Source organism: Oenanthe melanoleuca, chromosome 2 (assembly GCF_029582105.1).
Source record: "Oenanthe melanoleuca isolate GR-GAL-2019-014 chromosome 2, OMel1.0, whole genome shotgun sequence".
Classification (NCBI taxonomy): Eukaryota; Metazoa; Chordata; class Aves; order Passeriformes; family Muscicapidae; genus Oenanthe; species Oenanthe melanoleuca.
In genome coordinates, this window is record NC_079335.1 from 65329998 (window position 1) to 65345481 (window position 15484).

Sequence of the window (15484 nt, forward strand, 5' to 3'; positions counted from 1 at the left end):
GAGTATTACACTGCACACCATTCAGACTCAAAACCTCACTCTGACATGGGATCACAATCCAAAAGGGGCCAAATTAAATCTCCCAGTTCTGGGCTCATGTTGTGGAGGTCTGGGTTTGAGCTGGCACCCAGCATTCCAAGCTCATGTTTATTTTCACTTCAGCTCCAAAAAAAAAAATTGGTGAATAATCCAGAACTGCTCATCCAGGAAAGATTCCAAAAGCTTGCCAAGTTTCAGACTACAGTCCACGGAAAAAACCAAGTGCACAGATTTGTTGGCAAGAGATACCTCTATCCACGCTGAATTTGCACGTGCTCTAGGGTGGTTCTCAAAAATGAAACAACTTGGGAGAAGAAGTATGAGGGAATTGAGCCCTACCTGTGAATGCAATGAATAACCCTCAACTTTAATGCAAAGGAACACCAGAAAATAATTCAAAGTAAGCAAAGAAACCAAAAGTATTCAAATTAACAAAAAAAGTAACCAAAAAATTACTGCAGAAAAGAAGAAATGGTTGGCAGGAAGTGTTGCCTGTAGGACTGGCAATATCATGGTAACAAAATCATTTTACAGGAAAACTCGTGTTCTGACGCCACAACCAGTTTTAAAATCATGGTATGGGTACCAGGATTAAGGTATTACACCCACATCCCGCAATGTCCCACTAGTCCACACCCTGTTTGGTGCCTTCCTCTGCAGTCTGGCCCTTCTTCCTCCTGGGATAGGGATGAGACTCTACTGGAGCCAGGAGAGGCAGAGGAAGCAAGCAGTGCTCACTTTCCATTTCCCTCAAGGTTTGTTCTTTCTCTGCAGCAAAACACCAGAGCAGAGCAGGTGAAGCTGTATGTTTTACAAGGATTTGTGGATCACAGTGAGTTCAAGGACTGGATAGGCCCAAGCTGGAAATTCCCATACTGCAGAAGGACAGGTGGAGAGGAGGGGATCCCAACTACAATGCTTTCCAAATTAAATCCTTAGAGGGTAAGTCCTGGCTTCTCTCCCACCACCCCTGCAACAACATCAGCTCAGATCTCACAATCTAGCAGGCTAGGGAGGAGACCACTGTCTTGACCCACAAGCCCTATAAATCTCACTCACTCTTTGGCTCAGGAATATTAATATGATTGCCATATTTAGTGTCTTTACTATACTTAAAAAAAAAAAAATCAATAATATGGGGGATTCAGTATGCTGGTTTGTCTTCACACTTCTTTTCAGGGTCTCCAACCCCTGCAAAGCAGTGCATCACAGGCCCTTCTTACCTCATGCCAGGGAAACACAAACAGCATCCCTGCATTGCTCTTAGAGTTTTGAGGTTTTTTGCATGCTTTCACCATATATTAATGGAACTTGTCCCACATCAATTGGTGAGCTAATTGCTGTCGAAGCAGATGGTAAGACACGCCTGAAAAAAATATTTGGCATCTTTCTTTCACATGAGAGGAATGTAAGAGGAAAAGGGTGCCTTTTCCATTTTTCGAGGGCTGAAACAAAAGTTAAAGCAAGCTTTTATGATCAGCAGAGTTTGAGGAACAATTACCCAGCTCCAGTGGATGCATACCTTGCATCTAGCTCCATCTGATTCCCTCCTCTGTGGTTTATTTGCCCCATGGGCATGCCACGTGCTGGGGGCTCATCGACTGACAGCATGCTATCAATCTGCTCCAGGCACCGGTGCTCAGAGAGCAGCGTTGGGAAGCAATTCCAGTACCAAAACCAGGAGCAAACTCCTGAGGTACTCATAATAAAGAGGTAACATTTTTTCTATATTCCCTGCAGTTATCTCGGCGGGATGCTGGCACAGTAATGTTCTCAGTGGGAAACTACTGCTCAGAGCTAACTTCCCAGTGTTGGCCACCTTACATATTCAAATAGAGACATAAATAGCTCAGCATTATAAAAATTAACAACGGCACCAGAGGTCTGTGTGAGGATCAGACCTCAAAACGTGACACTGCGGAAGAGATGCTGCATTGGAGCTATTCAGGCAGAAGGCTCTGCATTTGGAGAAGGAAGAAGAGCCTGCCAATTGGCATTCCAGCAGTTAGTTGCTGGCCAACATTTTCAAGGTTGAACTTTATACCCATAGCTTCACAAAGGTCACGCTTAGCAAACTGCTGGGGCTTAACAGACCAAGGATGCATTTGGCTCTTATTCCAAGGCCCTTTCCTTGATATTAATATTGATGACAGCGGAACAAACATCTCAATAGCTGCACAGAAAGGCCAATGCACAAATGGGCTATACTCAACATATGGAAGAAGTCTGAAACCTTTCAAACCACTTAATGAGAAAGCTGTGGATATCAACAGCAGAAGGAAAAATTTAAAATGGGAAGAAGAAGCCTATATCCTACCATGCTAATTTATATTGTTAGAGAGGAAAGTACATGGCAACGTTAGCTGAGGGTTTTCAAAAGTTGCATTTATTTTTGGTTTTCTTTCAAAAATAGTGTTTCAATGAATATGCATCATGCTGGGTTTGTGGCACTGGTAGTGAGTTGATCACCATGGTACCTAAGCACTCAAGCCAATGATTAACCAGCAGAGCAAATGAAACTGAAGCTGAGAGCCAAAAGGCACTGTGACAAGCTCTTCACAGACCTTATGTATGCCACAGCATCCCTGTCTAGACTCCTACTCCTTCAGGCTTTCCACTGTCTATCTTCCCTGCTCTTAGGATAACCAGATCTTCTTTTCCAAACAGTGCTAAGGGATACAGAGATCTCAGACTGGCTTAGGAAAAAGGAGGAGATAAAAAACACCCTAACGAACAAATCTTAAAAACCAATACACAAGTATTTTTTATCAGGAAAACCGTGCTTAGGCACACAGCAAGGAAAAAAAAATTTCATTTCCATAAATTGATTATGAATTGACAAACTTTGTTACATCTGCCACGCTATCAACCTAGTTTTTAAAATTAGTGTTCTGAAGAAGGAAAACAAGTCTTTGCTTGCTAAGGAAATGACCTTTCAAGGCACTGATGCAGACCATACTTGAACACCACTCTTAGTTTGCCTAATAATAATAAAAAGAATACATAAAAACATATGGTCATGTGCTTTCTTGAAAAAGACCAGAGATTGCATCAGCCCCTCTCCACAATGCAAATAAGCAACAAGTTAACTCTGATGATGTTTGCTTAACATATGTGCATACAACTAGAGTGAGATTTTTCTGGCTTGGGATGCTTAAGCAGAGGTCTCTGGATTTTAGAAAAAGAATTCCTCTGTTGAATTATCTACCCTTTGCATTTTTGTTTTCTGTACAAAGTCTCTGAGGGGCACAGGAAAGCTGAGGGCCTTGCATACAGGCCAACTTGACAAAGCTTAAATCCTTTCACTACTGGGGAATTGTGCAGCCATAATACAACCCTCACTGAAGAAGTTTCCTGTTTTCCATCACTAATCAAGGCAATGATACTGCATTCTAATTAAATCCGTGCTACGTGGAGCTTTTCCTCTGTACTGTAGCCAATTCACACTTAGGAGGTAGTTACATCCAGTTTATCCTTTAAAAGAGGAGTAGGTTTTGGGCACAAGGCCCCATTACCAGCAATGAAAACCCAAGTGCTCACTTCCCAGTGCAGTTATAATGTGTGGTGCTACCACTGTGCCTCAGCAGCAGCAGTTTTGAAGTAGATACGAAGCACTGCACTACCCACCTATATTTGACTGTGAAGCTCTGGATTAAAGCTCACTCTAAGCATCAGCCTGACTCTGTTACCTCTCCTGTGTCTAAATCATATCCATCACTGTCATCTCTAGAGATTCACATCCTCTGTGCACTTCATCAGGTATTATAATCGAAGCTAATGGAAGACATGTTTGTTTAGCTGTTGTAAATGGCTTTGAAGATCTTGGTTTCAGCCAGGGTGATGAATTAAGGATGTCAACTGGGCAAACAGTTTAATTTGGAATGAATTTAGCTAAAATGGATTACTGAAAAAGCAATATGAATTTTTCAAATTCATATTATTTCACATACTTTAGCAGTAAATATTTCACCCCTTCTTACCATCTGAGTCACCAGGCACAGAACTGGAAGAATCAGCGATGATACCAGCTTCTCAAACAAGATCAGCTTAGGATACTATAAACAGGTGTGAAAAGCCACTTTTCCACTGCAGCAGGGAGTACACCTCCAACAGTTTATCCCTCAGCTGACTACATTTCTGCCTAATAGCAATTCTGCAAAGCAGCCTGAACATGGTAATTAAAGTATTTTATGACAAAGCTCAGAAACCAACAACTGCAAAGAACTATTCCATAACACAGTTATTTATTAGAAGTATCTGGCTTTTATTTTCCCTGGTGCATTTTCAAATGAATTAAAATAATAACTTAAGGGGGAAAAAAATTATCTTTAAATAGTGGTGGGTTTTTTTTTTTTTTTTCTCTCTCAGGTAATTTGGAGTCAGGAGGAGTCCAAAATAACAGCATGTTTGTTGAAAATTACAGGGTAAGGTTGCAAACCTCTAGAGGTCATCTGGTCCAGCTTCACTCATACTCAAACCAGTGCCACCTTAGAACAGATCATTCAGAATTAAAACGGAAAGGAAATAATTTAAAGCAGAAAGAAAGGAAAAAAACCGAAATCTTCCTCTACCCCCTTTTGCACCAGAAGGGGAAAAAAAAAAAAAAACCAAAAAAAGAAGGAAATATTTTTTGAAACGTATAGCTATTCTGTGTTGTTTGTAAGTATGACCAACCTGGAAAAGAGATTAAAGCTGCCACCTTTGGTTGACCTGGTTCCATTCCTGCCTCGATGCAGGTAACATTTAGCACAACGTGTGGCAAACTCCGACTCAGCTGCCAGCCCTGCTCTGCCACACTGCTGGCCAGGAAAGGCTGGAATGCTGCACGTTCAGCTCCAGTGACAGGGAAAACGCTCCATATCACTCATTAGCAGTCTGCTCCAAGTTAATTAAGGAACGGAGCTGACAGCTGCTGAAGCAGGTTCCACCCCATCTCCTCCTGGGAAAGCAAGGCCTCCAGGGCAGGGCCTGCACTCCAAGGCAAAGAATAGGGTGGGGGAACCTTGCAAGGTCTCAGCGAAACCCAGATGACTCATCAGAAAGTAAAACGTTTCTATTTTGGCAAGAGGCTGAAATAGCAGCCCTGGGCTGTGCTGCAGCACAGCAACAATGACCCTAAGTGCCCGGGACAAACTCCTGTGCACACCGATATTCCTAACAGCAGGGGCTATTTCACATCTCATTAAGCAAAGGGGTTTACATGACAATTAACACATTAATTAGCACCATCTTTTTCACAGGTGAAACTTTGGCTTGAGATTTCAACATTTTAGACCACTGTTCTGTGAGTGAAAATTAAGGAAGAGTTTATTATGGCTCAAGGTGACAAGGGCTTACAGGCAGAACTGGCACAGGAGGATGTCTGCATACTGAAGGACACTGGAACCTGGCAATGGCCTTTCCCATAACCTGCATGGAAGGAGGGCCTCCTTGTACAACCTGCAGCCTGCCATTCAAAGCCCAGCCCTTGGCACGGGCAAGGTGTCAGGCTGGACCCTTCATGAGATGACCATAAACAAAAAGTCTAATGTACCAAAGAGTCACACAGGGACAAAGCAGGGCCTGGACTTCAAGGAGCAGCAGCTCCCATTCCTCAACCCCAGCCACTGACCCGTGTGGCTCCCCACTACAAAAACCCCTTTGACTGTAATTGTGGAGACAGAACACCAAAAGCAACCCTGCTAATTTCACTGACAATAGGTATCAGCTGTAAGAGAATGTTTACTGCCCTGGAGCTTCACATCTTAGATACAGACGTAACAATTTCTACTAGAGACCGCTTTAAAGAAGAGTTGGCACTATTAAGCTGCATGACTATTTGTCTCTGAGGTTTTTGTGCAATACCATCTTTAATTTCTATTATCGTTTGAGAGAATGGATTTACAAGTATACAAGTATGCAGAGTACTGGAAATTGAATGAAAGGAAGAAAAAATTGGAAACTGGAACTTGTAGTTTTCAAGATCAGGTGGATTCTGATAGTCATTGGGTCCATTCTCTATCAGATAGATGTTGCCAACCCACAGGAAACAGTGGCATGCTTTGTATACATTATCTTTCATCTCCCTCAGGTACATACAGCAAGGAAGCTGTGTTCTAAACAATGTATAAACTAACAAAAACCACACTAATCTTTTACGTGTTTTGGCACTCGAAGTATAGATAAATCACTGTGTCATAGACTTACCTAACATACCACTTACAAAATAAATCCAGGCTCAGGAGGAACACCAGATAACTTGTCCTTTAATTAGCTTTTAAAAGCTGATGGTTTGTTTCAGAGTATGATTTTTTTCTTTTATTTATCAGCCTGCCTTGTTTCAAATGGGTACTGTCTGACTGACCTCTAGATACCCTTGCATTTGCTCTGATATCACCAGAATGTCAGTGCTTTGATTTTTCATCTTCCATTTCCCAAACATTTCTTATTGGTCACTTCTAGTAGCGGTGGCAGCTGAAGTGGAAGTTTATCCTCTGATAATCTGCACTGCTTTAATGGTTCCAGGCATCCCGAGGATATTTTCCAAGTGTTATGGTGACACCAGCTGAGATCTTGGCAATAGAAAAGTGTTTCACATGTTTATTTTCTAACTTAGTCTCTTGTGGTTTTTCCTGCTTTCCCAACCCTCTGTCACCCCCTTGATTTCTATGGCTTAACGCCTTCTGTTATTACTATATTCTTAGTTATCACTTCTCAATATCTTTCTGATTAAAAAGCCTTTGAAAAACCTGAGGGCATTCCTCATGCATCCAAAAATCTCTTAACAGATTTCTCCAAACCTCCAAGTCACATTTGTCTAAAAGCTGAGCAAAAATCCCCTCTAAAAGGAACAACAATAGTCACATCTTTTTTATATATTTCTCTGTAAACTAGAGAAACTAGGAACTATAGCACATAAACCTTGTAAAACGATCAGCATGTTTCAAACAGTTCTAATACAAAACATGACACATAAAGCAGGTCAGTGGTTTTAGCATGTCTCCAAAATAACATATGCTTGGAAATGCTTATCCTTGTAGCATCACTATCCTCTTTTTCCCGTCAGAAAATGAACCTCGCAGAAGCATGCCTGAAAAAGCAAAATTCTCATATAATTTCAATCACTCAGTGCGTTCATGACTTTTATACAGCTGACTGAACATTTATTATCTCATGTGAAAGAGAAGCTGTGAGTTTGCTCACCTTTGTCACCTGCAGGATCTTTGAAATGCCTCCTCTTCTGTTTCTTCCTAAGAGTACGTTTCTGCATCTCCCAATCCATTCCCGAGTCCACTGAACATGCCGACATCAATAAGTTCTGGCTAAGTTATCCTACGTAACTCTGAAGGAAAAAGGAGAGATTTTGCAGATGCTGCAAAACGTCTTCTTTACTCTCTTTGAAAATTTTCTTTTCTTGGTGGTCTGTCACAGTCAGGTCTCCGGTAGTAAACTGAACAACCTATCCTCCTGGCTCTTCTTTTCTTCTTTTTCTTTTCTGTAAACACATAATCAGGGCTTCAAATCCTTTAGGCATCACAAACTGTATTTCTCTATTGCCCTCTACTGACTGCCGGCTCACGCCGCCTTCCCGGAGAAGCGGCGAGCAACAGATCCGCGGTACGCGCTCCCCGCCGCCCTCCCCCGGATCGATAGTGATACACGGTGACCAAAAGTCAACACAAATCATTCTATTTTTTCCTTTGTTACAAAACACCAGGCGAGATTTACAGCCTGTCGTCCAGCCGTGGTATCTACAAAACGCTAAACAACAGACGCAGCAAGCAGTTCCTAACATGGCTCTGCTAACGTGGGCTCTTTTTTTTTTTGGTGAACAAAAGCCAGGAAAAAGTAGAGATGAATGCTTTCTGCCTTGAAATGCGGATGAATTCATCCCACTGATGCCATAAATACTGTGCCGGGGATCTGAGGGTTGTCTGGTTTTAAGGGTTTGGTCCTGCCAGCCCTGGATGCACAGACATACTGCTTTTTGATGGGGGCTCTGCAGAAAGGGGCTGGTAGAGAGTCGTGAATTTGAGGCCATGGTTTTTGGCCATTCCCCCTTTGTCTCCAGTGCTTTGTTTAGCACATTCAGCAGCACACCTCATATGGGAAAGCCTCATGTGACAGGACCCGGGACGAGGCACATCACCCTGTGTGTGGATGGCACTGGGAGAGGCTGTTTGCCCTGCTTTATGGACAAAGATGATCTATAATGCAAAGAGAATCCAGCAAACTAAGATAAGAAAAGGAATGGCCCAGTGTTGTCTCAGGAGCAGAAGGGGGGAAAAAAAAGACTATGAGCATTTCAGGCAGACTGGAAGAGACTGAGGGAGACAAAAGCAGGGATATAAAGAGTGTAAGAGTGAAGGTGGAGGGGGGAATATAAATGAATCCTTTGCATTGTGTTAGTCACTGCTTAATAAGAGCTGGTTAATCAGGTCGCTCAGGCACTTGTTCTCACAAGAAAAAGTTAAATCCATGGTGCTGGTGCAGATGCTCTGGCCCACCTGCACCACTCCAGGGGCAGGGAGAAGTCAGGTCCCAGCTGCAGGCAAAACAAGAAATCCCTAAGCACATTTCCCTTTATCAATGCAGAAGCTTTGAAAGAACGTGGCACTATCTTGCCTCACCATGCCTCCTCCACAACCAACTTCCCTAGGGAGCAAACATGCTTAAAAAATTATAAACAGACTCCCCCCCAAAAAAGTGTTGGAATTATTTTTGTCTACTTGTGTTCAAAAAGTACTTTGACTTTCCTCCTCCAGTACTAATAAATGAGAATAATTCATTTGCCAAAAAATCCATTGAGTGATGAACACTGGTTGTGTTTAGAATAGATATTACGTGACATCCCTGCTCTTCCACTCAGTAAAGGTAGGAGTTCACTCAAAAATTAGGATCAAAAAAGCCAGCAACATGGCAACAAAAATATAATATCGAAAAGTTAATTGAAAAAATTAATTTCATTAAAAAAATAGCATCAACAGAAGTCTTAACTGTACCTATTACGAACATTTCATTAACAAATCCAGATTTACTGACTGTGCAATAAAGCTCTCTTAAAGAAAGCCTTGAAATTCCTTTTTGCCCTTGCTTTTGTATTTTTAAATAATACTCCATGTCAGAAAATAAGAAATAATTATATTTATTCAAATTCCTTGATAGAATATTGAAGCCTGCTCAGCTGAATATCTCTCCTAAACGAACACCGTTACCAATAGATCAAAGGATAAAAACGTCTAGCAAATGAACAGGGCCGAGGGAATTAATAAAACACACATCAAACGGTGAAAAGATGAGCGTATGGTTTTGGGGCTTTCTTGGGGGGTGGAGGGGAGGTTTGGGGAGGTTTTTTTTGTTTTGTTTTTGGTTTTTTTTTGTGTGGATTTGGTTTTGGGTTTTTTGGTGTGGGGGTTTTTGGTTTGGTTTGGTTTGGTTTGGTTTGGTTTGGTTTGGTTTGGTTTGGTTTTTTTGGTTGGTTGGTTGGTTTGGTTTTTGTTTGTTTGTTGGTTTGGTTTGGTTTGGTTTGGTTTGGTTTGGTTTGGTTTGGTTTGGTTTAATGGGAGAGTGATAAAGCAAAGTCTGCAGTCGCCAAAACCCGCGGAAAAGGCACCTCAGGTAGAGAGGGTGACAGAAGAAGTTCAGCAGTGCTGAGCATCAGGCACATTTCTGGAGCTGCTGCTGAGATCGTGCACCGCCTGACAGCCCCTCACGGAGGAATCTGCGGGGTTTGGAGGTTTGGTTTTTGGTTTTTTCCCCACAGAATCCCAAAATCGCTACGGTTTGAAGGGGCCTCTGGAAACCATCCAGACCAGCCCCCGTGCCAAGGCAGGGTCCCCGGGAGCAGGCGACACAGGAACGCACCCCGGTGGCTTTGGAATGTCTGCAGAGAAGGAGATGCCATGAGCTCTCTGGGCCAGCCTAAGAGCTCTGCCGCCGAGACGCAGAGCTGGTTTGCCTCGCGTTTTTTTCCCCAGAGTAAAAGTTTCCTTTGCTACGGGAAAAACTTTTCACACAGCCGGGGACACAGGCGAGGCGGGTACCGCGCTCCGGGCTGGGCCGGGCCGGGCTCCAGCGGCCCCGCTGCCCTGCAGCCCCCGCCCGGGCCGGTACCCCGGTGCTGCGGCCGCGGTGCCGCCGGGCCGGCCAAGCGCTGCACACCGCCCGCCTCCCCTCCCCTTCCCTTCCCCGCCTTTCCTTCTCTTCCGGCGGGGCGGGCGCTCGGTGCCATGGGGCCGCGGCGGCTGCTGGCGGCGGCGGAGCGGCTGGCGGGGGTCTGCCCGGGACAGGCGCGGTTCCTGCTGTAAGGATCGCGGCGGGGCGGGACGGGCGGTGGGACAGCCCGCGGGATGTCCCCGCTGCGGCGGCGGCCGCGCCCTGACGCTTTCCTCTGTCCCGCGCAGGTGGATGCTCCGCAGTTCCCGAGGCGAGTGACAGTGAGGGAGCCGGGCGCGGCGGTGCGGCGGGGCCGGAGGAGGGGGGATCCACAGCCGGCCTTGCCGTGATCCCGGCCGCTCCGGCGGAGGCTGCGCAAGCACAGCAGCGTGGGAATAATGGATGAATGAGTGGATGGATGCCGGCTCGCCCTTTGGGGCTGCCGGCAGCAGTGCCGAGCTCGCCAGGAAGCGGGGCCGGGTGTCCCTCGGGGTTTAGGAAGTCCAGCTCCGGCAGCAGGAGCTAATGAGGCAGATGCCAGGAGCGAGCCTCTTGCTGGGTCTGAAATTTATCTCAAAGCGTTTCTTCATTCTAGCCTGAGGTCACGTCATCTTCTCACACTTAAAGTGGGCAAAGAGTTTTACAAGGCTCTGTTGTCCCTCATCTGGTAGAAGATTGTGCCTACACGGAGCTCTTTGCAGAATTATGAGCCTCCAGTGCTAAAGAGTTTTAGCAAGGAATTGCGTTTCTTCAAGAAAATCTGCAGTTATGTTTTGTATAAACTTGTGACATGCTTTAACTTAGTCTGAATTGTGCTCAGCTGAGTTCATTCTGGTGCTCAGCTTCCTTTTGTGTTCTAGTGTTACCCTTAACACAAAAACACTTAGGTACTTGGGTAATGTCAAAATTGAAACACACCGTTTTGAAGTTTGCTTATAAAGCATAGTTATTTCATCCTTTTGCCTTTATTTACCTGTAGCTAATGAACGTGGATTAGAAAGGATATGTCCTTACTGCTTCCAGTTCCTGGTTCCTGACAGCTACCGGGTGCGCCTCAAACCAAAGATGAAAGTGACTCCACAGATAGAGAAAGTTCTTAAACGAGAGGCAAAGAATCATAAACTTAACATGAAACAGACAAAGCTTTTGAGAAAGTACAAGGAGTCAAGAAGTGTTCTGGTAAGGACATTTATTTGGAACTGACAAGTACATGATATTCCCTAAATTTCATGTCCCTATTTCAGTGGCATAAAAAAAGAAGATACAAAAACCCTTCTCTTAGAAGAGGAGCCCACACATTTCTTTATTACAAGCATAAAACTCTTCCTTTCTTTTTGGAATAACTTCTATGCATAAATGACATTTTTAAAATCTACCTTCCACAATAGACAGATCATGAATGCAATGACAGGACCATTAAGCTTTTCTCTCAAAAAAAACCCATGTGACCCTACATGTTAGAGAAGCTACACAAACATCTCATTTACTGCCTTTGTTTCAGTTTATCAGTTGTTGAGCAGTTATGTTTTGACACAAGCTTTACTTCATGTATTTCATTAGCCTCTCATGGTAACATCAGATTATTATTACCCTCTGTATTAATAGAATTCTTTACATTTGTCAGAATATGACTATTTGTAGGAAGTTTTTCAAAACTAAACCACAGAGATAGTTTCAACAAGTTGATGTTTTTCTCGAGGTCTCAGTTGTTTTTCCTGAAAGTACTCAGAAATGTCACATTTAATTACTATTGGAAGAATAATAGCATACATTTAATCTATTGTTGCCAAAGTATGTACTGTTTTTAAAACAGGTTATGTGAATGGCTGTTGTAATAAATGAGACAGCACCCTATTGTGCTCAGCAGTTGCTGTCACACTTGGAATTTTCTTGGATAAGAATCTAGTGGTTTCAGGAATTAATTTTATGAAATCAAAAATTATTAGAGTCAATAAAAAAATTTAAACTGAGGAAATATCACCAAGGTTCTTGGCTGTCAGAGCAAGATAAGATGTTTTATAAAGGCACTCTCCCCAAATTGTAGGTCACAGTTGAGCTTCAGAAAGGATATCTGAAAAGGTTTTTCACCCAGAGGGTGGTTGTGCACTGGAACAGGCTCCCCAGGGAAGGGGGTCACAGCACCAAGGCTGACAGAGTTCAGGAAGACTGGAAGAGCACTCTCAGGCACATGCTGTGATTCTTGGTGTGCCCTGTGCTGGGCCAGGAGCTGAAATTTGATGATGTGTGTGGGTCCCTTCCAACTCAAGATGTTCTGTAATTCTTCAAGCTGAAATCTTTGCTTTATTTTTCTGGGATCACAAACGTTGAGGGTACATTAAGAACTGTCTCTTTAAGCAACTGATGAACAGAGCAGTGGTATATAAAATAATGATGGGCTCTTAGACTTACCGTGTGCCTAGAGAGTGTTTGTTAGGGACACACTGTGCATTCATATGAGTAGTTTAAAATTCAGTTTAAATAGGTCCAGTTTAAACTCTGGGTAATATTTTGATCTCAGTATGTAATTACAGTTTGCTGTACTTGTGTTTTGTTCAGTTTGAATTTGTCCTGTGGATTATGATTTAAGTGTTTCTTATTTCAAGTCTTTAAAATGCTGTCAGCAGCTGACAGCTTTCCGAATTAACAATGTAGATCCCTGTAATCTAATACCTGAGATTTGTGCAAATGAAAATTTCAGTGTGGTTGGAAATTAAAGCAAGCAACAGTGTGACAGGCTGAACCTCTGAGAACTTTCTTAGCAAGTAGAACTTGATTTTAGATTGTTTCTGCTGTAAAAAGGCAAATAACATAGGGACTGTTTCAGGGCTTTAAACATTTTTGGAGTTAACTGCTGATCCATTTCAAGGAGTGGAAGTTAGCTGTGAAGTGCTGTGATTAATCCAGTAATTCCTGCATTGTAAGGTGGTCACCTTCATTTATATTCTGCACAGTGCTAAGTTACCATGAGATGCTGAGTTTGTTTCCCACCTGTATTTTGTTTGGAACTAAAAATACAACAATGCCTGAGCACTAAAATAGTTAATGCTATTTCTTTTTTATTTTTTTTTAGTTCGTTAGGCTAACAAAATATAATGTCTAGAGGAAGTCAATACTTAACTAAAACCATTTCATTTCAGCATCTCTAAATGTAATTTTTAGTAAAACTATCTGAATTTAGTTAAATTGACACACTTTGAAATGAAGAATGGTTTGGTATAGATGTCTTCAAAACTGCTTAGACATTTTTGTGACAGTCTTTTGAGTATGTTATTTTTAACCAGAAGCATCACATAGCTGATTTTGTGTCAGTCTAATTGGTGCCTCAGAAAGCTGTCTGGCTGTATTACTTTCGTATCTCTTAGTGTGAGTAGTTGCCATGGCAGTAAGGGATATCAGGAATGCCTGACAGTCTCTGTGCCTGGGTGATGTGATTGGTTCTGATGCACCTCTCAGCTTGGTGTGCTGCTGAAGTTCCCTGCAGCCTAGAGGTGCACAGAGAGAAGAGAAAGTGCCCTTTGTTTAGAACATCCTCCTTATTGTAGTAAGTACTTTTGCCCTAATACAAAGCCTCATCTTTGTTCACTGAGACTTGGTGTTTTTAGTAAAATGGATGACTGGGTTTGAGAGTTTGATAGTTTAAATATTTTATTCCAAGGTTCCCTAAAAAGTATGCAATGTAGCTTCACTGGGGGTAGAATATGCTAATGACTTTAGATGACACAGAATGTCACATTTTTTAGCCAAATTCCTGATGTATAGGAGGAGTACTTTGGTATACTCACTGTATCTTGTACACTCAAAATATGATTTGCCCAGTTCAAGTGCTGTTTCATCTGTTTTGATGGGGTCGTTCTCAGTATTTCATTGTACAATATTACATTCAGTGGTAGGGGTCTCCTGAAATTAGTTTGTAGGGAATTGGAGTAATTTCTAGATAAACCCAAAGGATGTGTTTGGCTTAAAAAGCCTGAATTAAAATACGAGTTACAAAGTGTTACTTTCTAGTTATCTCATGTTTTACTTAAGCAAATATTTAATTTGTGTCATGGTATTTGGAGAACAGTTTGGATAATTCTTCTAACAGCTTTATAATATAAAGGTGGAAAGACTGAAAGGCAGCTTGACATTTCCTTTCTTCTCTCCATAGCTGGTTACTTGCAAATCTTGCAACAAAACAACAAGACATTATGGTAAAAGCAGGGATTTTCTGGCTACCAGAACACAAAATTGTGGCACTCCAGGTATCAAATCTAGCCTGAAGACACCAGATGTAAAAATTCAGTCTGCAAAGAAAATGACACCTGTAAGCTGCAGTAGGTTGGGATCTAAAGGGAACAGTCCCTCATCACTTTCCAGGTATGTTTTCTGTTTAAAACAGCCTTTGCCAAGTAGAGTGTATTAAATTATGTTGATTTTAGATCATACATTTAATAAATTTTAAATCGATAATTTAGTATATTTCTCAGTTGGTATGGTTGAGGAGATCAATTTTAACTTTCCAACCTTTCAAATCAAGGATGATCATGAAAAGCCACTGTGTGCAAAGTTTTATTTGTGTCATTAATGCAAAATGTCCTAAAATTTGCGTGACAAAGTTAACACTTCTGGCTGCTCACTTGCACTTAAAAATACACTATTTCTCTTGGATATTTTTCACTCAAATTGTGTATGTGTGCTTTTACAGTTACTTAATGTTAATTCACATTTCTCCCCTTTAAGACATTTGAATCTTTTGTTTTTCAGGACACGTGAATCTGGACAGACAACAACCAACTCTGCTTCCAAGACTCCCCGAAACTCCAAATTTCACTTTTCTAAGCTAAAACGGATGCTTGACCTAGAAGAAAAAGAGAAAAGCCAGAAGGCAGATTTCAAAACCTTTTTGACTTTACTTTAGTTATATATTATTTCAAGTAATAAAGATTACAGCAATAAATATTGCTCCAGTTTTAGTAAATCAACAAAGTGATTTCGTTAAAACTCAAGCTAACATCCTGTTCTTTGTGGAAGCATAGACCATATTTTTTAGAAGGATGCTCTCTTTCTAAGGAGAGTGATTGTCTGCCAGAGGAAGTTGAGAAGATAGCCAGTTTAATATGCTTGGGAATCTTGAACATGTTTTGCAGTTTCTGATGCCCCAAGAATTAAAAGCCAGGATTGATCCTTTGAGAAAGCTGATGATAGTCCCACCAGGACCATTTAATTGTCAAGATTAAAGATTTTCAATTTATGTTTAGCACAGAGATCAGAGAGGACAGTGTAAAGTCACTGTTCAGGATGAGGTTATAGCCTGTCTCACTTAGTCTGCAGT

At 42.1% G+C, this 15484-nt stretch overlaps 1 protein-coding gene across 2 annotated transcripts; it reads left to right on the plus strand.

Annotated features, from left to right (window-relative positions):
- Nucleotides 1–10216: 10216 nt before the first annotated feature.
- Nucleotides 10217–15138, plus strand: C2H18orf21 (chromosome 2 C18orf21 homolog). 2 transcript variants are annotated; one of them, XM_056483684.1, is made up of 5 exons: nucleotides 10217–10321; nucleotides 10422–10444; nucleotides 11153–11352; nucleotides 14321–14529; nucleotides 14917–15138. In XM_056483684.1, exons 1-5 carry the CDS (start codon nucleotides 10248–10250, stop codon nucleotides 15068–15070), a joined length of 660 nt encoding a protein of 219 aa, XP_056339659.1. In that variant the 5' UTR covers nucleotides 10217–10247; the 3' UTR covers nucleotides 15071–15138. The 2 variants fall into 2 exon arrangements, with proteins under 2 accessions (XP_056339659.1, XP_056339660.1); XM_056483685.1 differs by lacking the exons at nucleotides 10217–10321; nucleotides 10422–10444 and adding an exon at nucleotides 10510–10562.
- The last annotated feature ends 346 nt before the right edge of the window (nucleotides 15139–15484 follow it).